This window comes from Hemicordylus capensis, chromosome 2 (assembly GCF_027244095.1).
Source record: "Hemicordylus capensis ecotype Gifberg chromosome 2, rHemCap1.1.pri, whole genome shotgun sequence".
NCBI lineage: Eukaryota > Metazoa > Chordata > Lepidosauria > Squamata > Cordylidae > Hemicordylus > Hemicordylus capensis.
The window spans coordinates 207,501,916-207,514,693 of record NC_069658.1 but is presented as its reverse complement, the minus strand read 5'-3'; the positions used below and the strand labels follow the sequence as shown (position 1 = coordinate 207,514,693).

The following is a 12,778-nucleotide window of genomic DNA, read 5'->3' as shown; positions in this document are numbered from 1 at the left end:
TACTTCACAGGGTTGTTGTGAGGAGAAACTTAAGTATGCAGTACGCTGCTCTGGGCTCCGTGGAGGAAGAACAGGATATAAAATGTGACATTAAAAATAAATAAATAAATAAGGGACCCAATGGGTGATGATACCATGGACAAAATGCTGAGTCTTGGAGCGCTCAAGACGGAAGTTTAGGGCGGCACACAAATGTGATAGATTCAATCAATAAAGTTTTGCAAGCTTCAGTCAAATGAAATCTTCTCCAAGATTCTTATTTATCGTTACATTTATTCTTATTTATTGTTACATTCGTATCCCGCCTTTCATTTAAGCAACCCCAAGGCGGTTCACACAGAAGAATTAAAACAAGACTATAAAAAAGTATACAATTAAAATATTAAGCTAGAACATAAAAACATAGATCTGACTAAAACCATACAAAATGCAAAGAAGCAGCAGCAGAGTCAATCATATAAAAGCCAAGGTTTCACACACTGTGATGGAGACCGAGGAGCAAATTAGCCACCGGGAGAGCATTCCAGAGTCTGGGGGCAGCCACAGAGAAGGCCCTGCCCCGCATGCATATATCAGCCGCTCTGTTCTTCGTTCTAATTGTCCTGGCATCTCACTGGCCTGATCCAAGAGGGAGTTCGGGATCTTGGAGTCCACCATCTGTTCTCCATATCTGAGCAATGTCTCTCTCTGTCATCAGATGACTTCCCGAGAAGCAGAGCCGAAGAGTGCCTTGTGCCTCCCAGGGAGCCTCACAAAAAGAAAGTGGGTCTCCCCGCAGCTCCCCCTCCCAGGGGCATAGCAAGGTTGGAGTGGGGGGCCCAGAGACAAGATTTTGAAAGGGGCCCCCCCTCACTGACGCTCAGCTCATGAAGTAAAGAAATCTTAAATGAGGCTGAATAGTGGTCACAAAAAGCGGAGTGAAATTATATCTCCTATGTGCCACAATAGAACATCATCATCCTAAATTATTTTTTTAAAGGTTTTGTCAATTGTGGACGATGCAAGTCATTGAATGGTGGTGCTAGAGAAAGAGATGCTCTTCTGGTAGCTCCGGGTCTTCACACTCACATCAATTTCGCAGGATGAATACAAACTGAAGGAAGCCCGGGTGGGTGCACAGCTGGGGGAATCCGTCATGTGGCTTGCCTGCGGGGGGGCCCCCAAGGCAGGGGGCCCCCAGACAACTGTCTCCCCTCGCCCTATTAGAGTTACGCCCCTCCTCCTCCTCCTCCTCCACAGTACTGTTCCCTGTGAGTGTCCCCCCACCCCACAAGGTCTTTGTCTCCCCCCCATATCCCTGTCCCTGTGCTGGCTTTGACCTCAGCGGCTGGCAGGCCAGGGAGAGAAGGCAGCCCAGAGGCGGACATGTGGCTCGGCCCAAGACAGCCCGCTGGTGACCGCCTGACCAGAGGGGCTCCGACCCCTGGACTTCCAGGCTGAAGTCCAGGGCCTCCACCGGGGGTGGGGGTGGGAATCATTTCCAGACTGTCCCAGGGGGTGCGGCCATGTTGAAATGTGTTTCAAAAGCTGAGTGGGTGGGGGGGGCCCTCCTAAAGCCTTTAGGTCCAGGCTCCGAAATTACCGAGGTGCATCCCCTGCTCCTGACCCCCCCCCGCCGCCACCACCAGCCTTCTCCTCCCAGGGGGGACCAACCCCCTCCTCTGTCTGCCAGGGTAGCCGCAGTGTCCCCATCCTGGACGGGCTGGCTTCTCTGTGAGGTCATAATCCGTGAGGTCACATTCCGCCCCAGGGCACCCAGGAGGAGGGCCGGCCTTGCCTGGGGGGCGTCCCTGAAGCCACGGTGCACATGGACCCGTCCTCCAGGACGACCCTTGGGATGAGTTGGGGGGGAAGCTTCGGGGGCCGCTAGAGGGGGGCCGCCCCCCCCTTGCGGAAGGAATGAGTATAGACGACTTGCAGGTCCTAGGCCAGGGAAGAGTCTGTCCGCAGGGCCCAGGAACCCACCCCCGCGCCCAGCTTGGCAAAGGGCTTGAGCCCCCCGGCCAGGATCCGGGCCTCTTGGCGCCTGCCGGCCCCTCCCTGCCAGATGCCGCGCTGCGTCCAGTGCCTCGTGCCCCCGCCCGGCCGGGGAGCACCAGGAGAGCAGGGCCCCCCTCGCGCTCCCTGCAGGCCCGAGGCCCCCCGGCCTCCGCGGATCCCGGCCCCGCTGGCCGGAAAAAGCTTCCTCCTGGCTTCCCACTTCCAGGTGGGCTTCGAGCGCCGGCCCCAGGGCAGCACGGTGGTCTCCCCCTACCGCACCGACTACCCTCCGCGCTGGGGCAGCTACCGGCGGGAGTCCATCTTGCCCCCCAGGTGCGCTGGCGTCTTGAACCAAGACCTGGACGGCTCCTGGGAGCCCCGCTCGGAGATGTGCCGCGCCTACCCAGCCTGGCCGCTGGGGCCGCGCCCCGGGGTCTGCGGGCCCTCCTCCCGTCTCCGCATGCACACCGACCCCCGCCAGCGCACTGCCCACTCTGTCACCCGCGACAGCTACCCTTGCCCTGCCGGCACCCCGCGGGGGCGGCCCTGCCGGGTGGACAAGTGGGACGACAGCTTCCCCAGCGGCGACCAGGAGAAGATCCCCTTGCCAGAGTCGCTCTACCAGCAATCGTACCCGGCCCACCAGGACGTGCCGCCCGTGACCAGGGCCCCCAGTCAGCATCTGGGTGGGTGGCGGGGCTGTGGGGAGGGGGGCAGCCGCTGCACACCCGGCCCCTGGGGGCTCCCCTGGGGCGGCCAAGGAGGGGCACTCGAGCAGGGACTGGAGCCGAGGCCAGGGCTCCCCTCTTGGCTTCCAGAAGGGTGTGCTGCACGTCCCTGGGCATGTGCAGAGGGCCTTTCCCCTAAGCTTTTGAACAGGCCTTGGGGGACAATTATTATTATGCAAACTGAAGCTGCTTTGTTGGGGACCTGCCCTGGCTGAAAAGCAGGGTAAAAACATCCCAGGCCAATAAAGAGATTGTAAGCATGTGCAGAGTGCATTTCCCTGCCGGTGGGAGGCAGCAGCTGACAGCTCTGCCGTGGTGCACGGGTGTGACCTGCAAAAAGTCCCAGACCCAGAGGCCAGAGTGTCGGGCAGCCCCACAGGTCTAGGGGGCTGCCCCTAGCAGAAGCGCATAGGCCCTGCATGCCTGTGGGAGACACCAGGGGAGAAAAGAGGCCACGCTTTTCAGACCAGGCAAGTCTCTCCCTTCTGGGGGGAGCCCTTGCCGATGGGCACCCAACGGTGGCCTGTGGCTTGCAGACCAGTGGGTTGGGCTCAGCAGCACCCAGTTCTGGCTGTGTGGGTTCTGGCGGGCAGCGGCGGGGGGGGAGACCCCTGCAATGCCAGCGGCAGCCCAAGCACAGGCCGGCCGGCCGTAGAGGAAGAGCCCTTGGCCAGGAGCCCCTCTCCAGACAACCCCCACCCCTTCCGGGAAGGCCAGGAGATGGGGGGGGCCCAGGGGCAGCAGCCAGCTCTTCTTTTTCCGGCAGGGGCCTGGGGGGGGGAGACTCAAGGCTCTCTCTCTCTCTTCTCCCCCCCCACCCCCGGCAGGAGGCGACTCCGTCCTGAAAGGTGATGGCTGCAGCCGCCATGACACCTTGTACCAGTCCCAGTACAGGGCCGAAGGGGGGCCCCCGGCCCAGGGCTGCGAGAAGGTAACTCCGGCCGTGCCGCCCGCTGAAGTCGGTTTCCACTGCCAGGGTTAAGCTTTGCAGTGGGGGGCGGGGGGGGTGGTTGGCAGGGAGGGCAGAGGGGGCCCCATGGCATGTGAAGACCGCTTTCCCCTCGCCTCTGGCGTGGGGCGGGGGGGGGCCCAACCAGCCTGCACACATCTAGGTCCAGGGGGAAAGACTGTCGGGAAGAGCAGGGGGGGCTCTGCAGAAGACGCCCCCCGCACCCCCAGTTTCAGGCCAGACAGAGTGGAAAGGACTGGGCTAGTGGCACAGCGGGGAAATGCTTGACTGACAAGCAGGAGGTTGCCAGTTCGAATCCTCGCTGGGACTCTATTGGGCAGCAGCAATCTAGGAAGATGCTGAAAGGTCCCCACATCTAAAAAAGGACATTGTAGAACTGGAGAAGGTGCAGAAGAGGGCAACCCAGATGGTCAGGGGCCTGGAGCACCTTCCTTATGAGGCAAGGCTACAACACCTGGGGCTGTTTTGTTCAGAAAATGAGGCCTGAGGCCTGACATGATAGAGGTCTATAAAATCATGCATGGTGTGGAGAAAGTGGATAGAGAGGAATTCTTTTCACTCTCACACAACACTAGAACCAGGGATCACTCCATGAAATTGACTGCCAGGAGGTCTAGGACCAACAAACGGAAGTACTTTTTCACACAACGTATGATCCACTTGTGGAACTCTCTGCCACAGGATGTGGTGACAGCCAACAACCTGGATGGCTTTAAGAGGGGTTTGGATGACTTCATGGAGGAGGGGTCTTTCAACGGCTACTAGTCAGAGGGCTGTGGGCCACCTCCAGCCTCAGAGGCCCAGTTGCAGGGGAGTCACAGCAGGAGAGAGGGCATGCTCTCAACTCCTGCCTGTAGGCTTCCAGCGGTATCTGGTGGGCCACTGTGCGAAACAGGATGCTGGACTAGAGGGGCCTTCTTGGGCCTGATCCAGCAGGGCTGTTCTTATGTTATGTTCTTATGGACTGCAATGGTCAACCCCGCCTGTAACTACCCAAGACAACCACAGGGCTCTGTGGGCTCCAGGAGTCAACAAAAGCACACTTGGCCTTCAGATGGCCCCAGGGTCTGACTCAGCCGTGCCGCAGTGCCCCTGCTTTGCACACAGGCGGCCTCGCCAGCAACAGGGTGCTCTCCTCTCGGAGGACGATCCTGGCTGGATCAGACCGACACGGGTCGGATCGGGCCCCAGCGTGCTGAAGCAGGGAAGGCTCGCTGCGGGTTGCCCCCTCGCCGGGCCTTGTCACTGGCATTCTGGGGTGGACGGCTGTTCGTAAGAAATATAGGGGGGGTCGTGCTACACTGCAGAATACATTCAACTCGCCCAGCACCGCCATCTCTAACAGGGGCCAGCGGGCTGCTTCAGCAAGCCCTCCAGCAAGGCATGAGAGCAACCGATCTCCTTTGCTGTTTGCCGCACCACTCCGAGCACTCAGAGATAGCCTGCTTCTGCCTCTGGAGGCTCAGCTTAGCCATCATGCCAATGGGTGGGCCAGTCCTCCATGGAGTGACTGTCCTTTTTTTAATTCCAAAGGTGCCTCTGGTCCTCCTCACCACCAGTGTTCCCGCTAACGGACCCCCAGATGTTGTTGACTACAACTCCCAGAACCCCCAGCTGCAATGGCTTTTGCATGGGGATTGTGGGAGTTGTAGTCCACAACATCTGGGGGTCCCTATTAGAGGGGATACTGTTCTCACCCTATCTTAACAGCCCCAAATGCCATGCGCTGGTGATGAGGCTTTGTGCATGGAGAAATCCTCGCTCCGGCAGACGCAAGGGCCGGCTGCAGCCTCTGTTTATGCCACTCTCTCTCTCTCCCCTGCAGGACGCCGTGTCTGTGGTGTTGGGTGATCCCCGGTACCATGAGACTGTGAGCGAGCAGAAGCGGGCCTATACTGTCCAGCGCCTTGATGGCTGGTAAGCCCCATGCTTCAGGGAGCCGTGGGTCTCACACGTGACTGACAAATGCCGTGAAACTCACTGGGCCACTGGGGCACGGTCACACTTTCCCGGCCTGGCCCACCTCACAGGGTTGTTGTGAAAATAAAAGGGGGCAAAGACAACCTTGCACTCCTCCGCCATTAAGGGATTACATCAGTTGGCCGAAGGAGGCCTTTTTGAAGAGCTGATTAGGTCATGTTGTGACTCTGTCTTTGAGCAGCAGCTGCGAAGGAGGTGAGGCGGAGAGAGAAGTGACTGGCCCAGAGTCACCCAGCAAGTCTCAGGGCTGAACGGGGATTTGAACTCGGGTCTCCCAGGTCCTGGTCCGGCACTACGACCCATGGAAGTCCGGCGTTGGCACCGACTTGTAGGGGAACTGCCTGGTGGTTCTGGGAGGAGAGATTTCAACCCGAGGCCCTGTGTCCAAACTCGGGGCTTAGCGTCTCCAGCTTTTAACTTGACACGATGCTGTCCATCTTGTTCAAAAAGGTGCCGATTCCATCTTGATACACACCCCAGCCTCCCCTCTCTGCTCCTCCTCCTCCAGCCGCTATGACCCCGAGAGAGCCGCTGCTCAGGTCTTCCAGACGAACATCCGGCCTGGGGACGGATGCCGACGTTTCTCCACCATCATGTCCGAATCGTTCCGATGGAAAGAGCCTGGTACGGTGGGAGGCAGTCCCGCACACCGGGACCGATTCCTCCCCTCTATTACCCGGGGCGACTGTATCTGTTTATCTTGGCTCAGGGGTGAGGGAAAGGAACTCTGCACACCCTCAGAGGCAAGATTGTTCCTAGGCATCACCACAGAGCCCCGATCTGAGCTCCGTCTCTTTTGCGGCGTTTCTAGGGCCGGGGTTTGCTTCGCCCGCCGACAAGAATGCTTCCTCCATTCTCCGAGGGGACTCCAAGAATGAGAACATCGGCATGACCACCCACCAGTTTTACTACGGAGAGGTCTGAGAGGCAGGAGACGAAGCCCCTCCTGTCCCACACAGCAAGGAGTTCTTGGCAGGGCTCCCTGCAGTGATGGCTTGAAGGGGGGGGCTAGACAATTTGGGGGAGGGAGGGGGATGCCAGTCACACTGGATGAAGCCAGGCAGCCGCCAATGGTTGGGTTGGGCCCTTCGGTCTTCCGACTGCCCAGGATGTTTTTGTTTTTTTAATTTACATTTCTATCCCGCTCTTCCTCCAAGGAGACTACATACTAAAGTTCCTCGTCACAACAACCCTGCGAAGTAGGTTAGGCTGAGAGAGAAGTGACTGGCCCAGAGTCACTCAGCAAGTATCATAGCTCAATGGGGATTTGAACTCGGGTCTCCCGGGTCCTAGTCCAGCACTCTAACCACTACACCACGCTGGCTCCCAATGTTGGAGAGCCCCAGCCGGTCAGAGCAGCCAGTACTGGGCTAGGTGGGCCAAGGGTCTGATCCAGAACCAGGCAGCATGCCCTGAGGGCCCACAGTTCAGGGGGACAAAGACTAGCTGCCCTCTGCACATGCCCATGAGATCTGACAGGCCTGAACTGCCCCCCCCCTTGCTAAGCAGAGTTTGCATTTGAATGTGTGAGCGGCACTGGGAGGCATTCTCCCCCAGGGGACGATGGGGCCGCCTACTGGGAAGAGCCCCCCCCCCCGCCTGCTTGCCTGCAGACAGTTCCAAGTCCCCTCCCTGGCGGCAGCATCTCCAAGACAGGGCCTGGAGGGACTCCTGTTTGCAGCCTTGGAGAAGCCGCTGCCCGTCAGAGCAGACCGTGCTGAGCTCCATGGACCCAGCCGCCTCCTGTGTTTCCTCTGCCCAGCCCAAAGCCGAAGACCAGCCAGCACGCGGCCCAGTCAAAGGCCGGGCCAAGCTGTGCCTGGGGGACCAGCGCCTTGCGTCCTTCAGCACCACCCAGCACTCCGACTACCTGCCGCTCCCAGAGGTCCGCACGGCCAAGGCCCCGAACCGGAATCTCCAGAGCAGCATTCGCTTCGACTGTCCTGGTACGGCCCCCTTTGCTGGTGTGTGTGTGTGTGTGTGTGTGAGAGAGAGAGAGAAAGACCCCCTTGACAGCCCGATACCTAAAGTGCAGCTCTTGCCACCGGGCGGGGAAACCCGCCTGGGAAAGCTCCCAGTTCCGTCCAAGCCCTTGAAACAACCCCCCCCCCACTTAAGGGACCTTTGTGGTGTGGGTGGAAACCAATTCACCCTCATAGACTTACCGCCTCTCCCAGTAGATTCGGGAGAGATGAGAGGAGGTCTTTTCTCACGCATGAACATTGATTTCACAATGCATGATTTAGCATATGGAATGCCCTGCCACAAGAGGTGGAAATGGCCACTGGCCAAAAAGGCAGAGAGCAGGGTGGGTGGGGAAGGAAGACCAGACACAACCACGGATGGTGATTCACGACGTCTCTCCATGGCTATTCGTGATGGCTTGATGGAACCCCAATGTCCAAAGGCAGCCTACCGCTGCACCCCAGTCACTGAGGGACAGACACCGGGGTGGGGTGGGGTGGGGTGGTCGCTGGGGCCTTCATCCTCTGCTTGTGGGACTCCCAGCGGCATCTGCTTGGCCACTGTGAGACTCAAGATGCCGGCCGGCCAGCCAGGAGAGTGGGAGGGCTGACCCACTGGAAGGGGCCCTATCCTGGGCTCTTCTGTGTGGGCGGAATGCAGGTCTCCCTCTTGGCTGCAGGGCGCCCGAGGGAACATTCCTTCCTCTCCATTCCTTGCCTCTTGCTATGGAAGGAGCAGAGCCATCTCGGTGTGGCGTCTTAATCCCTTTTTCATAATAGGCAACTTGGTCCTGGCTTGGTCCACCTTTACAGTGTTGGAAATTCTCTGTGGTGAGAGAATCCCTTTCTCATCATAGCAGAGTGCACAGAGGCACAACACAGCGGAATTCAGTTAGGCATGCGTGTGTGCTGAGAGTAAAGTAACTTGGAGCCAATTCATAGTTTCAAATCAATATAAAAGGCATTTATTAAGGAACTCCATTCTAGATAGGAAAGTGAGGAGTTAGGATCTTTAATCTATCTGTCTAGCTGGATGCAGATGGATTCTGCATCTTCTCTGCACACATGGTGCAGGGAGAGGAGCTTGCCGTGTTGCAGGGTAGAAGGACAGGTAGGGAAGAGAGAGAGGAAGGAAGCTCATCCCTAAGAGTACCAATCTACATTTCAAAGGGATAGTGTCAGAGCAGTGGAGAAGGGGTGACCAATGTCTTGATCCTCTAGCCCTCTGACTGGCTAGTCTGTCCTCCACTGTCTGAGACAAAGAGACAGCGCAAAGTCCTTTAACTTCCAACATACAGGAGGAGGGACAGCAAGTTTGGTGGGGAAACCTTAAATCCAAACTGGCCCCAAACCAGCCTGACGGCAGAGAGATGCTGACCCTCCTCATTGGATCCAAGAGCGTGCTCTCTCTCTCTCTCTCTCTCTCTCTCTCTCTCTCTCTCTCTGGAAGAGTGGTGGGAGATCCTTTCCCCTCTTCCATCCCAATAATCCTAGGGTCCAAGGGCCTTTTGGGGGTAGTTAATTTCACCCCCAATAGGTAAACATCCAAGCCACTTTAAGTGGCACAGTGGGGAAATGCTTGACTAACAAGCAGAAAGTTGCCAGTTCAAATCCCCGCTGCTACTAGCAATATCGGAAGATGCTGAAAGGCATCATCTCATACTGCCAACTCCTCCTGTATCCTACCAAAGACATCCACAGTGCTCTGTGGGTGCCAGGAGTCAAAATTGACTTGACGGCACACTTTACCTTTAGGTAAACAGCAGAGCACTAGGGAAGAGAGCACCCACTCCAATGACAGAGTAGTTGGCTCAGAGTTTAGTTGTTGCAGCTATTTAGAGAAGACACATGGAGATTCTTGTAGAACTAAATACTAAATATTTATTGCTTAAGTACACTTTGGATAGGAAAGACCTAACCTTCACCTATAGAACTACATAATGAATAGGGAGGGAGAGAGATGTTTCCATCTGCTCTCTAAAAGGAACATAGCAAGCTGCCATCTACTGAGTCAGACCATTGGTCTATCTAGCTCAGTATTGTCTACACAGTCTGGCAGCGGCTTCTCCCAGGTTGCAGGCAGGAGTCTCTCTCCGCCCTCTCTTGGAGATGCTGCCAGGGAGGGAAGTTGGAAACCTTCTTCTGCTCTTCCCAGAGCGGCTCCATCCCCTGAGGGGAGTATCTTACAGTGCTTCATGCATGTAGTCTCCCATTCATATGCAACCAGGGTGGACCCTGCTTAGCTAAGGGGACCAGTCATGCTTGCTGCCCCCAGACCAGCTCTCCGCCTTCTCTTCAGGAAGGGAATTTGACTCTAACAGGAAATACTTGAGGAGTCCAATCAGGGGTCATAGAGTAGAGACCGGTAGATCAGCTAGAGAGACCCTTACTCACTATCTCTCCTCCCAATGCCGCTAGTGGTCATTAGGACAGTTGGCGCAAAAGGCTGATGAACTGGAACTCCATCTCCAACAGGGCCTGGCCATTTTGTCACCAGTTGGTTAGGGTTGGGTTGGTCACCCTGGTGTTTGGAAAGGGAGGTGCTATAGAGATTAACGCGCGCTCGCAGGCAGAGACCCACCTAATTGCTGGACTCAGGTGAAGCTCAGCGTTAAGCTCTTTATTTATATTTTTATACCAGCCTTCATCCTAAGACCCCAGGGCGGTTAACAGCAAGATAAAAACAATCCAATAACAAGTTGTTCTAGTAAGAACTAATCAGCCTATTTTCCTTTCACTGTCTCTATATCTGGACTAAATTTGGTGCAAATCGAGGTCCACAAGTCAGATCTCTTGCACTACAAATGTTCATGTGTCTGCCACCTTGGATCGGGGTGGATGTCATCATTACAAACTGCACCAATGAGGGTTTGGACGGCAGCCTGGAATGCCCACACACACAGAGCAGCTGGGTGGGTGGGTGGATATGTGTGTGTGTGTGTGAGAGAGAGAGAGAGCAGGATGGGCCCAAGAAATGCCCAGCCCTGCCCCGTCCCTTGCTGCCTGCCTCCAGCGGACGGGGCTCCTTGCTGGGTCCCCTCACGGCCTCTCTTCCCTGCAGCTTCGGGGCCGTCCACCACCTCCACCCAAGACATGCTCGTTCCTCACCGGCAACCAAAGCACCAGCTCACGGAGGAGGATCTGGAGACGGTAGGGAGGGCCCTCGTGGCCTTGCGGCCTGCCCTGAAGCGCCACGAGGCGGCCCAGGCCCCCAGCACCCCCCGGGCCAAGGGGCAGGTTCCCAACCCGGGCGCTGCCCTCCAACCACCGGGAACGGAGCGGCAGCGGCTTCTCCTAGCCAGCTGGGGGGGGCGCTAAGGGGGGCACAGCTGCCTCTGCTTCCCGCCAGCAGCTCGGGCGGCCCCTCCCTCTCCCAGCCTGCCCCACCCGTGCCACGCCGCCTGCAGGCGGGCCGCCTGTCAGGTAGAGCTGCGCGGTTAACCACTCCCTGCCACCTCTGGCTCCCTGCCAGCTCGACAGGGTGAGCTGCTGGTGGAATGGGGCGAGCCCGGCCTCTGCGAAATGAATCCACAGCCCCACTCTCAGATCCAGCGCTTGGCCATGCGAGGGTGTGCCAGAGACAGGATGCCGGACATGGGGAGGTTCTGCCGCCTCAGGTGATGAGATCCAGTTTCCTATGACGGAAACGGAGTGCCCTGGATACTTCAGGGTGTGATATCGGCCTCATTTACAAATACACTGGCAGCGCATGAAAAGAGGCAAAGGGGCGCTCCTGCAAGGTGGAAGTGCCCCCAGAGCACAGCACATGGTGCCCCACACTTGGCTAATCCCGGCTAAACCGTCTGTCTCCATCTCCAAACCGAAGGCTGCCCACCTCCTCCCTCTGCTTCTCCCCTTCAGCCCGAGAGGGTGTCAAATTCCCTTAGCTGTTATGGGTGTCTCATTCCGAAACACAGAGAGACAACCAGTGATCAAGAGGCCGCCTCCTAATCTTGAGCTTCCACTGAGCAAACCTCAGCCAGCTGTTCTGTACCATTGGCCAGTGAAGGTTTGTGCCCCCCCCCGCTCTCTCCCCACACCCCAGATTAAATATTCCCACTTGGTCCACCCATGGAGGGAGCTGCGCTGGTTCAGCACGGAGCAAAAGGATGCCTACACAGACAAATACGCAGGGCCGATCACCCTCGCGATGGGAGACTTCCAGTGCAGCAGCCTCCCGCTCGGCACCATGAAGAAGTACCAGCACCGGCTGAAAACGGGCCCCTGAACCAGAACTCCGCGATTCTTTACATATCTGGATGAATAAACCATATCTCTGCCTATCTGCCTGTCCGGGGTCACAAATGGCCCCTCCGTGCAGAGGGGTGAGCGGTGCCCCACCCCACCCCCGGCCTGGCCTGGCAGAATTCGCCTTGCCGGGCTGGACTGATGGCCGGATGCCTCCCCCGCCCTGGCTCTGCCCCCCCCCTGCACCTGGCCCGTTCCCTTCTCACCCCCGCCACCCCCAGCACACACCCAGGGACGGCACCTTTTGCACGTAGCTCTGCAGCAGCACGTCAGCAACTTCTGCAGCCCAGAGATAAGGGCAACGGCCTGACTTCTCAAGTCTTTTTATTTTTTTAAGTGTTTAAAGGCAGCCCTGGGAATTCCCTGGCAGCTGCCCAGACCTCACGAGAGGCCCCCCCACCCTATGGTGCTTGCTATAAGCCCTGATACCCGGGTGATGGGCCCCGGCCAGAGCAGGGTTGCAGGCGGGGGCTGCATCTCCCCCGTGGCCGGGCTTTTCTGCTTGCCCGGGGGTGTTGTCCGCCCAGGCTTCAACCACGATGTGTGTGTGTTTGTTACTCATTTAAAGTATTTCTCTTCCTCTAAAAGGATGTTTATTTTTAAGGGACTGGTATAGAAGTGTTTTAAATAAATCTTTTAAATAGGGATTCAAAGGAACCCTTCAGAAAAAAGAAATACTGTGCAGATATGTTTTAAGTAATATGCATATATGCCAGGGTTTGGGCCCCCAGATGTTGATGGACTACAACCCCCATCACCCCCAGCCACAATGGACATGGCTGGGGATGATGGGAGTTGTAGTCCATCAACATCTGGGGGCCCAAGGTTAAGAAACCCTGGCATATACATATAGAAACATTTTAAATGAAATATTCCTATACCCCTTCCCTAAACACACAGTTTTACCC

The 12,778-nt window shown here is 57.2% G+C and overlaps 1 protein-coding gene across 1 annotated transcript; it reads left to right on the top strand.

Moving 5' to 3' along the window:
* The first annotated feature begins 1,754 nt into the window (after window positions 1-1,754).
* Window positions 1,755-11,899, top strand: TEX45 (testis expressed 45). Its single transcript, XM_053297832.1, has 8 exons — window positions 1,755-2,666; window positions 3,536-3,639; window positions 5,504-5,595; window positions 6,167-6,282; window positions 6,470-6,576; window positions 7,421-7,604; window positions 10,684-10,772; window positions 11,668-11,899. Exons 1-8 carry the CDS (start codon window positions 2,048-2,050, stop codon window positions 11,848-11,850), a joined length of 1,494 nt encoding a protein of 497 aa, XP_053153807.1. The 5' UTR covers window positions 1,755-2,047; the 3' UTR covers window positions 11,851-11,899.
* Window positions 11,900-12,778: the final 879 nt, after the last annotated feature.

What these genes read in the sequence shown, in the direction of transcription:
- TEX45 (XM_053297832.1), top strand. Translation starts at nt 2,048, where the DNA reads ATGCCGCGCTGCGTCCAGTGCCTCGTGCCCCCGCCCGGCCGGGGAGCA. An exon ending in GGCCCCCAGTCAGCATCTGG is followed by an intron (nt 2,667 to 3,535) that starts GTGGGTGGCGGG and finishes CACCCCCGGCAG; the next exon opens with GAGGCGACTCCGTCCTGAAA. An exon ending in CGGAGGAGGATCTGGAGACG is followed by an intron (nt 10,773 to 11,667) that starts GTAGGGAGGGCC and finishes CCCACACCCCAG; the next exon opens with ATTAAATATTCCCACTTGGT.